Genomic DNA, 12,791 nt, shown 5'->3' with positions numbered 1-12,791 from the left:
GTGGCTTATGGGCAGCCGCTCGACCATGAAATCCAAATTTTCTCACCTTCTGCCTTGCTGTCATAGTACTTGCAGTGGATCCTGATGCAGTTTGGAATTCCTGTGTGATGGTCTGGATAGATGTCTGCCTATTATACATTACAACCCTCTTCAACTGTCGACAGTCTCTGTCAGTCAACAGAGAAGGTCGGCCTGTACGCTTTTGTGTTGTGCGTGTCCCTTCACATTTCCACTTCACTCTCACATTGGCAACAGTGGACCTAGAGATGTTTAGAAGTGTTGAAATCTCGCATACAGACATATGACCCAAGTGACACCCAATCAACTGACCACGTTCGAAGCTCATGAGTTCCGCGACACAGTGTGTGTGTGTGTGTGTGTGTGTGTGTGTGTGCGCGCGCGCGCGCGCGTGTGTATACCTGTCCTTTTTTCCCCCTAAGGTAAGTCTTTCCGCTCCCGGGATTGGAATGACTCCTTACCCTCTCCCTTAAAACCCACATCCTTTCGTCTTTCCCTCTCCTTCCCTCTTTCCTGATGAAGCAACCGTTGGTTGCGAAAGCCTGAATTTTGTGTGTATGTTTGTGTTTGTTTGTGTGTCTATCGACCTGCCAGTGCTTTCGTTTGGTAAGTCACATCATCTTTGTTTTTAGATGAATTCAATTTTATATTGATACACCTTATGTCCATATGCCTTTTGAGCCCTAGTGGTTTCTGTCTCAAACTACAATTTTATTCATTTTGTTTTGAAATTCCAGCGCCTTTAGCATGAACCACTGATGCTACGAAAGAGCTTTTGTAACATCAGTGGTTCTTCTTAACGGCAGTTGAAAAAACATGTGCTGAAATGTGTGTTACTTTGAAAACATTAGTGATAAAGAAACAAATACTGGAAGTCCAGGATGCAATAAGGGCAACATTATGAAAAGGATAGCCATATAGAGGAGACATTGAGTCACAGACAGACACAACAAAGAGACTGCTGCAAATTTAAGCTTTCAGCCAAAAGCCATTCTCCATTCTTCTAAAGTAAGAAATGCGATTCTTGTGGGAAGTAGGAAGGGCGAGGGGGGGGGGGGGGGGCTGCTGTGTGAAGTCAGGAGTTCGATGGGTGGGTGCAGGGACTAATGAAGGTTGAAGCCAGGGAGGCCAAGGGGGGTTACAGAAGTGTTTGCACCTGTGCAATTCAGAAAATGTCATGTTGGTAGGAAGGACTGAGATGATGCAGGCTGTGAAGCAGTTACTGAAATGAAGCACATCATGTTCGGCACCATGTTCGGCAATTGGGAGATCAGGTTGGCTCTTGGCCACATTTTGTCACTGGCCAAACACGCAACACAGACTGCTTGTTAGGTGTCATGCCCACATAGAAAGCAGCTCTGTGTTTGCACCTTAGCTTGCAGGTAACATGACTGCTTTCACAGGGAGCCTTGCCTCAGATGGAGTATGTGATGCTTGTGACCGGACTGGAATAGGCGGTGGTGAGGGGATGTATGTGACAGGTCTTGACTCTAAGTCTCTTCCTGGGAGAAGAGCCATGACACAAGGGGCTGGGAGCAGGAGTGGAGTAGGGATGGACAAGGGTATTGCTTAGGTTCAGTGGGCAGTGGAATACCACAGTGGGAGGGGTGGGGAGGATAGTGGGTATGATAGTCCTCATTCTAGGACGCAATGGATGGTAGTCGAAACCCTGTCAGAGATTGTGATTCAGTTGCTCCAGTCCTGAGTGATACTGCATCATGTGCATGTGGCGAGTGGTCCTGGACCCTGGGCATGTGGGCGGGGTGGTGGGTGACTGGAGAGACAAGGGACAAGGGACAGGAGATCTGTTTCTTCACAGGGTTGGGAGGGTAATTTCGGTGTGTGAAGGCCTCTGGGGGACCATTAGTATATTTGCAAAAGGTCTGACTGAGGTTGATCAGGTGAAGCGAATGGTGGAGAAGGTGGGGAGGTTTGAGAGGAATGTGAGTAGGTGGTCATCACCTTTTGACCAGATCACAAACATGTCATCAACTAATCTGAATCAGGTGAGAGGTTTGGGATTCTGGGTGGTCAGGAAGTATGCCTCTAGATGGTACACGAGTAGTTTGGGATAGGATGGTGCCATCCAGATGCCCATAACTGAACAATGGATTTGTTTGTAGACGATGCCTTCAAAGGAGAGGTAATTATGCATGAGGATATAGTCGGCCATGCTGGACTAGAGTGTGAGGCATTGGGAATGGTACGGTTCAACAGTGGCAAGGCCATGGGCATTTGGGCTGTTAATATAGGAACAGTGTTGGTGGTGGTTTGTGTCTTTTATAGGAGGGTAGGTTACAGCTAACAGGCTGACTGTGTTGCTCATCGAGAGCAGTGTGTCTCTCACTAGCTGGTCACAAAGGGGCATGAATCAGTATTTCACCAAAGTGGAAAAGTGAACACACATAATGTGCAAATCTGGGGGGCGAGGGGGGGGGGTCAAAAAATATCCGTGAGATGGTACAGCTGCAATGAGACTCCCCTAAATTGAATGTTCCCCTAGGTCAAGCAACTGTAACTGGTGTTTCTTAACTTGATGCACTAGAACTATGGCTCTTTCCTCAATTGGAAGAAACGGAACCACATAACTTTATTTGGCAGCAAGATGGTGCTGGTATACCTCAGCACTTGACTGGTTAAACAATGTATCCCACTGCAGGATTGGCTGCAAGGGATCAGATGACAGCTTGTTTTGCATGGTGTCTACATTCACCTTATATGACATCACGTGATTTTTACCTTTGGGTGATGCCTTTGGATGATGTGTATGTGCCTCTACTACCAGTTGATCTACCACACTTAAAAAAATGAGATTTAAGCAGTTGTTGCAACAATTACTCCAGAAACGCTGATCAAGGTTTGGAGAGAACTTGTCTATCGACTAGATGTGTGACATGTAACAAATGGTGATCAAAATGAACACTTGGAAGATAAACTGTTTGAGTTACTCTTTCATCTGATGTATTATTTACAACTGTAAGTTGAAAGTAATAAATCCTTAAAATGCTGATAATAATTTTGAAACATCTGGTATTTATGAACTAGAAAATCGGCAAGAAGAAATTCACCAGAAAAAATTGAAACAAACTATAATTCTGGTTTCTTTTTTTTTTTTTGTATGAAGAGCAAACATTTTCACAAAATGTAAAATATAAAAGGTTTCATTTAAGGGTCAGAACAATTAATAAAATTGCTTTTTAACATATCATAAAGTACATGCTTAAAAAGTTATTTTCCACCACTTACATTTTCAGTAATTTACATCACTTTTCAAAAAATCCCTTTAAAAGTGTAAAAGGGAGGTTTCGCTGTACTTAACAATTCAAGCACCAACTGTAGAGCACTGTTGCAGGTAGCTCAACAAAAAGGAACCAACTGCATGACAATTAATATGTTCTTTTAGTATCCTCAAAACAATAGCAGTAGTATTAGTAGTAGTGGTAAATAATAACAATTATTATTATTATTGTTATTATTATAGTATCAGACTGTGAAAGAAATATAAAAAGCTAAAATAGCAATTACATACTTCTTTGGCTTTTGCTTTTAATTTAGCTTGCTCTGGATCTTCAGATTTTGATCTACTCTTTGCAGCTCTTAAAAGTAGCTCCCGTTCATGCTCTTCATGTCTCTTCCTTTCTACACGATCTAATTCTTCCAGAAACTTAAGCTGTCCTTTAACATCCTGTGTGACCTCGTACCTCGGATCCATCTTTAAACAAAAGAAAAAGTAGTGTTTAATGAACTGAGTAGATAAAAACGATTTTGTTACAAAAGAAAGTGAATATATATTTACCTTAATAACATCTATTCTATGCTCTGCAATAATGGACAATTTTTCTATCAAGTTTTTCAACCTCTCCTGAGTTGCATGTGATATCAGTGCTGCAACTTCTGGTGATGGCTCTTCCGTTAAGCCATGACGAGCAACTTTCATAAAAACAAATCAAAACATTTGATATGTTGTTATCACAAAACAGCACTTGCAGTGATTGCTTCAATATAGTTAGTTACATCTGATCAGAAAATAATAAATGGGTCTCACCAATTTGTCTGATTCTTTGCTGAAGAGGAGCTGCATGTAAAAATATTTCATCTTTACATGAACGAATCTGTGTCCCAACAAATTCAGTTGAACCCAGAATCCTCTGAGTTTCTTCTGCCAGATTGACACCACCCATTGCCGCTACATCATTGATATCATCGTCTCCTCTGCAGAAAAAGACGTTTCACGACACTCTTAGCAACTATTTGACTGTATAATGTGAAAGAAAATATGGCAACAAAAACTGTCAATAGAGAAAATTGCAAGCATCAGCATATACTTACGTGTACCCTGCAGATGAGAATGATTTTTTCTCCTTTTCTTTTGCTACAGGTTTTGGCAAGAGAGAAGGTGTAGGAGGTTTGACAAAGGCATTTGTCTGAGGTTTAATGTGGGGTATTGCAGCTTTTATCTGCACAGGAGGTGGAGGTCTCAGTTGGATAGCAGTTGGGGTTTTTGTCTGCACCTGCACGGGTTGCCTAATGTGAAGTGGGGGAGTAGGGAGTGTTGGAGTAGGTACCCTTATTTGCGTTGTAATCGTTGAAGGGAGTGTCGTCGTGGCAGTCGTAACAGGCGACTGAGGCCTCAAAGCCGTTGTTGTTATCATCCGAGTCACAGGAGTTTGTGGCCGCACAGGCTGGAAATAAATTGAACAATGAAAATTAAATTATTATTCTGAATGGTTCCTCTGAATGAGATTAATTGTAAATATTAAAAGTGTACTACATTCAAATGTATAGAAATTACTAGGGCTGAATAATACTAGGCAGATTCCAAGCCGAATGGTGAAAAGGTAAATTATTTCATTTATTTAGTATGAAGATTCATGTTACCATTTAATTCAAGCAAGCACACAGCAGGTAAAGAAGAAATCATATTTATGTCTATTTTTGCGCTGAAAGAAGGAAAGTCACAGTTTAAATTTTTATAATACCAAAATGATAAGAGACAGCAACAGCAGTGACAGCAAAAGGAGAAAGGAAACTTGCTGTAGCCTTAAAAAAGGAAACTCATCGCAATTTGGTGGAAATGATTTACAGAAACTGTGGAAAACCTAAATATGGATAGCCAGACAGAGATTTTAATCCCGCTCTTCCAGAATGCAGCTTCTTAACTACAGCTTCACCTGGCTCAGTAGGATAATATCTATCACCCTGAACATGCAGTCAGATGTAAAGTCAGTACAGACTTTTGAACAAGAAAGATCATAAAAGTGTACAAAAGATTCGAAAGTAACAAAGGAAAAACACTGAAGATTCATTTTCCTAAGTATTAATCACATTAAATTGTTGGGAATGAAAAGGATTCAATAGTACAAATTTGATAGAAATCACAGTGAGAATGCAAACGAAAAACTAATTAATGCCAAAACAAGAGAACAAGAGGGTGTAAAGACCGAAGAATTAGGGAGTATAAGAGGTGGGCGGAAAAACCTTTTTCATGTTGACTGGAATAACCTAAATGAACAAAGTAACAGAAGTAGTATTTTGATGGTATTCTCTAAATTCCACAGCATGCATATAACGTGGGGTGTTACAGGAGTGTGTTAGTCATCATCTCATTACCAAAGTACTGGAAAAAAATTTCGTAGCTGACTGATAGGACAGATGTGTGCTTTCACAGGTCATCGCTCTTTCCGTAAATAACCAGTTAAACAGCAGGGGCAAGGCTGCAATTTACCAATTTCTGAGTTGCTTGGAATCGTCCTTTCAAGCCCCAATGCAAAATGGTTATTAATATATACTAGGTGCTGTTCAGTCACCTTGACTTTATTGTTATTGCTACTGTTAGTATAATGACTGATTTGATGCAGCTCTCCACAGGTCTAGCCTGTTCAAGCCTCTTCATCTTTACATAACTACAGCAATTTACATCCATTTGAACCTGTTCACTGTGTCTGAGCCTTGGTCTCTCTCAGCCTCCACACTTCCCTCCTTTTCCAAATAATGATTGTTCAACTGATGCTGATTTAAAACTATAAACCATTCCAGAGGAAGAGCTGGAACAAGTACCACAGTGCTTGCATTTGTCACTGCGTACGTTTTGAGAGATAATCTACTTACCTTCTACTATCATGGCTAATTCCCCTAAAACAATGGGAACTACAGGTTGGAATATCAACAATGTAAGGAAAAGACAAGATTGCTACTTGCTATAAAGATGACACATCGTGTTAATGAATGTGCATGTGTATCTGTATGTGCTTCTGCGCTATGGCTGAAAGCTAATGCGTGTCTTTTCACTGTGACTGTTTGCAACTCAACATGTCATCTTTACAGTGAACAGCAACTTACCATTTCCATATATTGTTAATTCCATTAAAATATAGACTGAATCTATACTTACAGCTGATAAATTTCATTAACATGAAACTTAACATTATACTATAACATAATAGTCTACAACGACATCTACGTGATTACTCTGCTATTCACAATAAAGTGCCTGGCAGAGGGGTCAATGAACCACCTTCAAGCTGTCTCTCTACTGTTCCACTCTCGAACGGTGCGTCGGAAAAACGACCATTTAAATTTTTCTGTGTGAGCCAATTTTATTGTGATGATCATTTCTCCCTATGTAGGTGGGTGTCAAAAGAATGTTTCCACAATCGGAGGAGAAAACTGATGATTGAAATTTCAGGATAAGATCCTGTCGCAACGAAAAACGCCTCTGTTTTAATGATTGCCACTCCAATTCACGTATCATATCTGTGTCACTATCTCGCCTACTTCACGATAGTACAAAGCGAGCCACCCTTCATTGAACTTTTTTGATGACATCCATCAGTCCCACCTGATGCGGATCCCACACCGTACAGCAATACTCCAGAATAGGATGGGCAAGAGTGGTGTAAGAAGTCTCTTTAGCAGCCCTGTTGCACCTTCTAAGTGTTCTGCCAATGAATCGTAGTCTTTGGTTTGCTCTACCCACAATATTATCTATGTTATCTAGGTTATTTGCAATTGTAATTCCTAAGTATTTAGTTGAATTTACAGCCTTCGGATTTGTGTGATTTATCGCATAATCAAAATTTAGCAGATTTCTTTTAGTACTCATGTGAATAACTTCACACTTTTCTCTATTCAGGGTCAACTATCACTTTATGCACCATACAGATATCTTATCTAAATCATTTTGCTATTTGTTTTGGTCATCTGATGACTACAAGATGGTAAATGACAGCATCATCTGCAAACAATCTAAGATGGCAACTAAGATTGTCTCCTGTATTGTTAATATAGATATAACACTTCTCTGGGGAACACCGGATATTACTTCTGTTTTACTCAATCACTTTCCATCTATTACTATGAGCTATGACCTTTCTGACAGGAAATCACAAATCCAGTCGCACAACTAAGGCGATATTCCACAGGCACGCACTTTGGTTCGAAGACACTTGTGAGGAATGGTGTCAAAAGCCTTCTGGAAATCTAAAAATATGGAATCAATTTGACACCCCCTGTCAATAGCACTCATTACTTCGTGTGTATAAAGAGCTAGTTGTGTTTCACAAGAACCATGTTTTCTGAATGTGTGCTGACTGTGTGTCAATAAATCGTTTTCTTTGAGGTAATTCATAATGTTTGAACACAGTGTATGTTCCAAAACCCTACTGCAAATTGATGTTAGTGATATGGGCCTGTAATTCAGCAGATTACTCATATTTCCCTTTTTGGGTATTGGTGTGACTTGAGTAATTTTCCAGTCTTATGTAAGGAACTTCCTGTGAGCGATCAGTTGTATATAAGTGCTAAATATGGAGCTATTGTATCAGCATACTCTGAAAGGAACCTGACTGGTATACAATCTGGACCAGAGGCCTTGCCTTTATAAAGTGATTCAAGCTGCTTTGCTACACCGAGCATATCTACTTCTATGTTTCTCATCTTGGCAGTTGTTCTTGATTGGAATTCACGAATATTTACTTCATCTTCTTTGGGAAGGAGTTTCGGAAAACGATGTTTAATAGCTCTGATTTAGTGGCACTGTCATCAGTGACTTCACTGTTGTTATCTCGCAATGAAGGTATTGACTGCATCTTGCCACTGCTGTGCTTTATGTATGACCAGAATCTCTTTGGGTTTTATACCAGATTCCAAGACAGAGTTTCGTTGTGGAAATTATTAAAAGCAGCTCGCACTGAAGTACGCGCTTTATTTTGAAATTATGCAAAACTTTGCCAATCTTGGGAATTTTGCATTCTTTTAAATTTGGCATGCTTTTTTCGTTGATTCTGCAACAGCAATCTGACCCGTTTCATGTACCATGGGGGGAGCAGTACCATCACTTATTAATTTATGTGGTATATATCTCTCAATTACTGTCAATACTATCTCTCTGAAATCATTCCACATCTTTTCTACGCTTGTGTGATCAGATCGGAAGGAGTAGTACACATCATGGTATTTTTCAGAAAACATACAATGATACTTACCGCAACAATTCTGTGAGTTTGTACTGGCTGCCCAGGTCGAGGCACAGTGGTCACTCCTACACTCTGTGTTGCTGCATTGACAGGTGCCATTAGCCGCACCTGCGCCGTTGCAACTTGAGGCCTTATCTGCTGTGTCTGAAATCAATGAATGAACAAACAGTTAAATAAAACAAGATTTTCATTCACTTTGCTGAGTGAACACAGCTGCAGTAACAGAATTGAAACAGTGAATTAGTAATATAGAGTGTTTCAAAAAGATAGGCCTGATTTTGGGTGGCAATAAATGCAAAACATGGGATGTGCTGGCAAGGAAATGTGTGTTGTTTGAATGGGAGTGGCCTAGAGTTTAAGAAAATTGCCATTAGACGTCCATCAATGTGTCTTTGCAGTCAGTCAGAAGTAAGATGGCGTCTGCTCAGCAGAAGGTGTTTTGTGTGCTGCAGTTCGCAAAGACTGAGTCAGTGATTTAGGCCCATTGTGCTTTTCATTGGCGTTTGGACATTGATCCTCTTGCACCAAACAAACATTAATAATTGGTATCACCAACTTGAAGAGACAGGATGCTTGTGCAAAGGTAAGAGTCCACGCCGACTTCACACAGGAAAACACTTTGACTGAAACGGCTTTTTCTGCAACTTCAGGAGAATTATGACGACTTCATCTTTCTCCAGGGTGACATTCAACCACACTGGCACAACAATGTCCTTCAGTTCCTCAATGGCACTGCCTCAATGCTCGATAGGGCGCACAGGAGCCCAAGACACTGCCCTCCATTCTTGGTCTCCAAAACTGCCAGAAACGACACCATGAAATTTTTTCTTGTGGCGATATGTGAAGGAAAGTGTGTTTATCTCCCCTTTACCTCATGACTTACAACAAATGAAGAACAGAATAACAGTTGCCATAACTTCTCCAGAAGCAGGTAGATTGTGTAAAGTTTATACTGAATTTTAGCTAAAACTTTCAGATTTTGTGAGTATTTTGCAAGTTATCTCATCTCTGTACTATGTTTTATCAATAAATATGGAGTTTTGAAATCAGGTCATTCTTTCTGAAACATCCTGTACAGCGTAGTAACACGAGGAGTAATATTTCTTAACAGCTCAAAACTCATTTAGTCTCACTGAATAACATGCCAAATACAAATGATAACAATTACTTTGCAAGAAGCTTTTTTTCTGGTATATTTTATTATGTGAGGGTGCAATCATTAAGAAGCACAGGAATTTGTTGCATATAAGCATCCACTTCTTCTCCAAGTGTTATCTGATACTCTCTGAAGGGCCTGTCATACAACTGTGATGTTGAATTCGCAGCAAAACACACTTTGCTTTCTTTAAGGAGTTCACTTTAACTATTTTCTACAACAAGAATACTTTAAGTCTCCCTTTTGTCAACAAGATGAAATATCCTTCGGATGTACAAATTATGACCACTGCCCACAGCAACACTGGATGCCACCTGGTGCCACTGCAGGCACATGATGCATTAAAAAAAAGTATGTAAGCAAAGCAGACACAGATGGGGGATCACCCTACCAAATATATGGGCTGCAAATAGAGAATTCCACTGAGATAAGTGACTTTGACAAAGCGCAGATTATTATTACGCAGAGCCTGTGAATGAGTATCTCAAAGCAGCAAAGATAGTAGAATGTTCACATGCTACTGTTGTGAGAGTCTACAGAAAGAGATAGAATGACAGTGAAACTACCATTAGGGGCTAAATGGTTAGACGTCCATGACTCTACATAGACCATGGGTTCGGAGGCTTGTCTGCTCTGTAAGATATGATAGATTGTGATCTGTGGCATCTCTGCCAAAAGAACATGATGCTGGTGCGTGCACAAGTGTTCCAGAGCACACCGTTCATTGTACATTGTCGAATATGGAGTTCCGTAGCAGACCACCCCTACATGTTCACATGTTGACCTACAACATCGTCAATTATGACTGCATTGGGCACAGGATTATTAGGATTTGACCGCCGATCAATGAAAACATATCGGCTCTTTGGGTGAATCACATTTTTTCTACACAAAGTCAATGGTCTTTTCCACAGATGTCATCACTGAGATGAACGGCAGCTCGTAACGTTCAGCATGCCATGGATGCAAGCTCGTAGGAGCAGTATTACGTTATGGGAGACATTCTCCTATGCTTGTATGGGACCCATGGTAGTAATCAAAGACATTCTGACATCTGCAAACCACCTGCATCATTTCATACTGCTTAAGCAGTATAACTGTCCATGTCTCTGAGCCATAGCCGTGCTGCAGTGGTTTGAGGAGCATTACAGTGGACTCACACTGATGTCTTCGTGACCAGATTCGCTTGACATTATTCCCGTAGAACCCATCTGGATCACTATTGGGCACAATCATTGCATACACAATATGCGGCTTGTTATTCACGCGAATTAAATGACCTGTGCATAGACAGCTAATGCCACATACCTTCACAAACCTACCAACAAACTGTTGGAACCCTCATAAGAAAGAATCAGTGATGTACTACATTCCAAAAATGGACAAACATGCTATTAAGCAGGTGGTCATAATGTTTTGGCTCATCAATGTAAATTTAGGCTGCAATAGGTGCTTTTGTATGAAGAGGTCACACTACAAAAACCGAACAGGATCTACACAGCTAAACTGCTCAGAGGGTAGTACAGATGTTAAACTGTGAGCTAATGCTACCAAACACAAGTGTACAGCAACAGCAAAACAGAGAACACACAAAATTATGCTTTATGGAAAGACCAGCAAGTAACTTCTGAAGTTTAAAAATCACATAACCTAACATAAATATTTGTTGCATTTTTCTCTTTGTCAAATTTTGACAGCTAACTGGATTAAATGAGAAATGGCTAAGCTGCTGACATATATGGTAAGTACTAATTGATTTAAATAGTGGTTCTTGCTACTAGAAGCTAATCAACAGAACCAAATTACAGGGAAAACCAAAACTAGATGTCTTACGCAAACATAAGATAGATTTTGATAAGAAGAATAGTTACTGACCTAAACCTCTCCTTTGCACAGCTGAAAGTTAATACATGAAAGAAGTCATGCTCATACAGGCAGCTGCAGAGTTGGAAAGTGCTAATAAAAGCTAGCTTTTTTTTAAGTGTGTAACTTAAAACCTTTATGCACACAATTTTTCTCTTGCCAAACAAGACTGAACCTCTGAGCTTGACAATGAGAATCAAGACAAACTCATGCATAAGTTCCATCTGTTATTCTCAGTACCACAGAAAGAAAATTCAGAGTAAGCACCTGTTGTCTGCACTCAAAATCAAAAAGATAAAACTTAATGTTTAGTCATGCCACGTTTGCAACACTGGACATATTTAGCATACTTCATTCAATTATGTCAAGGAGTGACTTCATTTCATGTTTTAATACCGAACCTCTGAGCAGGTAACCACTTTCACTTTCAGTGAATGAACCAACCACAATTAAGTTTAACTGGAAGGTATGGAGAATGCTTTCACTAACAGGGAACATGTATGATATAACACCCTAAAAGGTGGAGCCTTGCATAAATAGGATTACCCATCTTGCAGAAATGCAGCCTGTTCAAGCCACGTGAGTTGCCCTCTTGTGATGAGTAAGTAAATTTGTTACTGATGTGGTCTGATATCAAATAACCATCTTTTGATCATTGACCAATAAAAACAAGAAAAAGTAGGTATCTCATAATATTTTTTCCCTGAGAGAGGGTACTTTCTCCAGAAATATATTTCCTGCTGCATATCTGGATATCAGCTCCTTAACTTAAAATTGAATTCTATTGTTTCTTCCAGAACTGTCTTATAGTCCTGCTTCTCTCGTAGGACTGTTTTCCTTAACACTGACAGCCATGTTAAATATCATCAATATATAAACCAGTACAGCAAATGCTAGCAAAACATTGTTCTTTTAATAACCAGTCAATTTTATGCTACACGTTGTAAGGTGCACACTTGCATTTTTTCCACACACTTCACAATGTCCGATTCTATGTGCCCCCCCCCCCCAAACTGATTACGTATGTCACATTACAGTACATGTGAAACAGAAAAAAAGGGCCTACTTCTTTTCCTTGAATTCATTTCTGATTCTTCAAAATACAGCTTCACACAAATAACACAGCAATGATTCTGAAGTACTGCTTGAACAGTTTTTGGACAAATCATTTGTTTTTGCCATTATGCAGCAGTGTGTTGATTTAAAAGCAAGCTTCTGTATACACTGAGGTGACAAAGGGAACCTCCAGTCTGTTAATTCCCATCGTGCGGTCATTATCA

The 12,791-nt window shown here is 39.9% G+C and overlaps 1 protein-coding gene across 2 annotated transcripts in view; it reads right to left on the bottom strand.

Moving 5' to 3' along the window:
- Positions 1-12,791, bottom strand: part of LOC126253385 (transcription initiation factor TFIID subunit 4) — a 202,753-nt gene that overhangs the window by 77,472 nt on the left and 112,490 nt on the right. For both annotated transcript variants that reach the window (XM_049954690.1, XM_049954682.1), the window contains 5 exons: positions 8,502-8,636; positions 4,348-4,700; positions 4,064-4,230; positions 3,815-3,948; positions 3,548-3,730 (listed from right to left, as the gene is read on the bottom strand). In XM_049954690.1, the coding sequence (XP_049810647.1) occupies positions 3,548-3,730; positions 3,815-3,948; positions 4,064-4,230; positions 4,348-4,700; positions 8,502-8,636 (972 nt within the window). The remainder of the gene's footprint in view (positions 1-3,547; positions 3,731-3,814; positions 3,949-4,063; positions 4,231-4,347; positions 4,701-8,501; positions 8,637-12,791) is intronic.

The sequence above is a fragment of the Schistocerca nitens genome, chromosome 1 (assembly GCF_023898315.1).
Source record: "Schistocerca nitens isolate TAMUIC-IGC-003100 chromosome 1, iqSchNite1.1, whole genome shotgun sequence".
Classification (NCBI taxonomy): Eukaryota; Metazoa; Arthropoda; class Insecta; order Orthoptera; family Acrididae; genus Schistocerca; species Schistocerca nitens.
The sequence above is the reverse complement of the archived record's forward strand: the minus strand, read 5'-3'. Positions and strand labels throughout refer to the sequence as shown.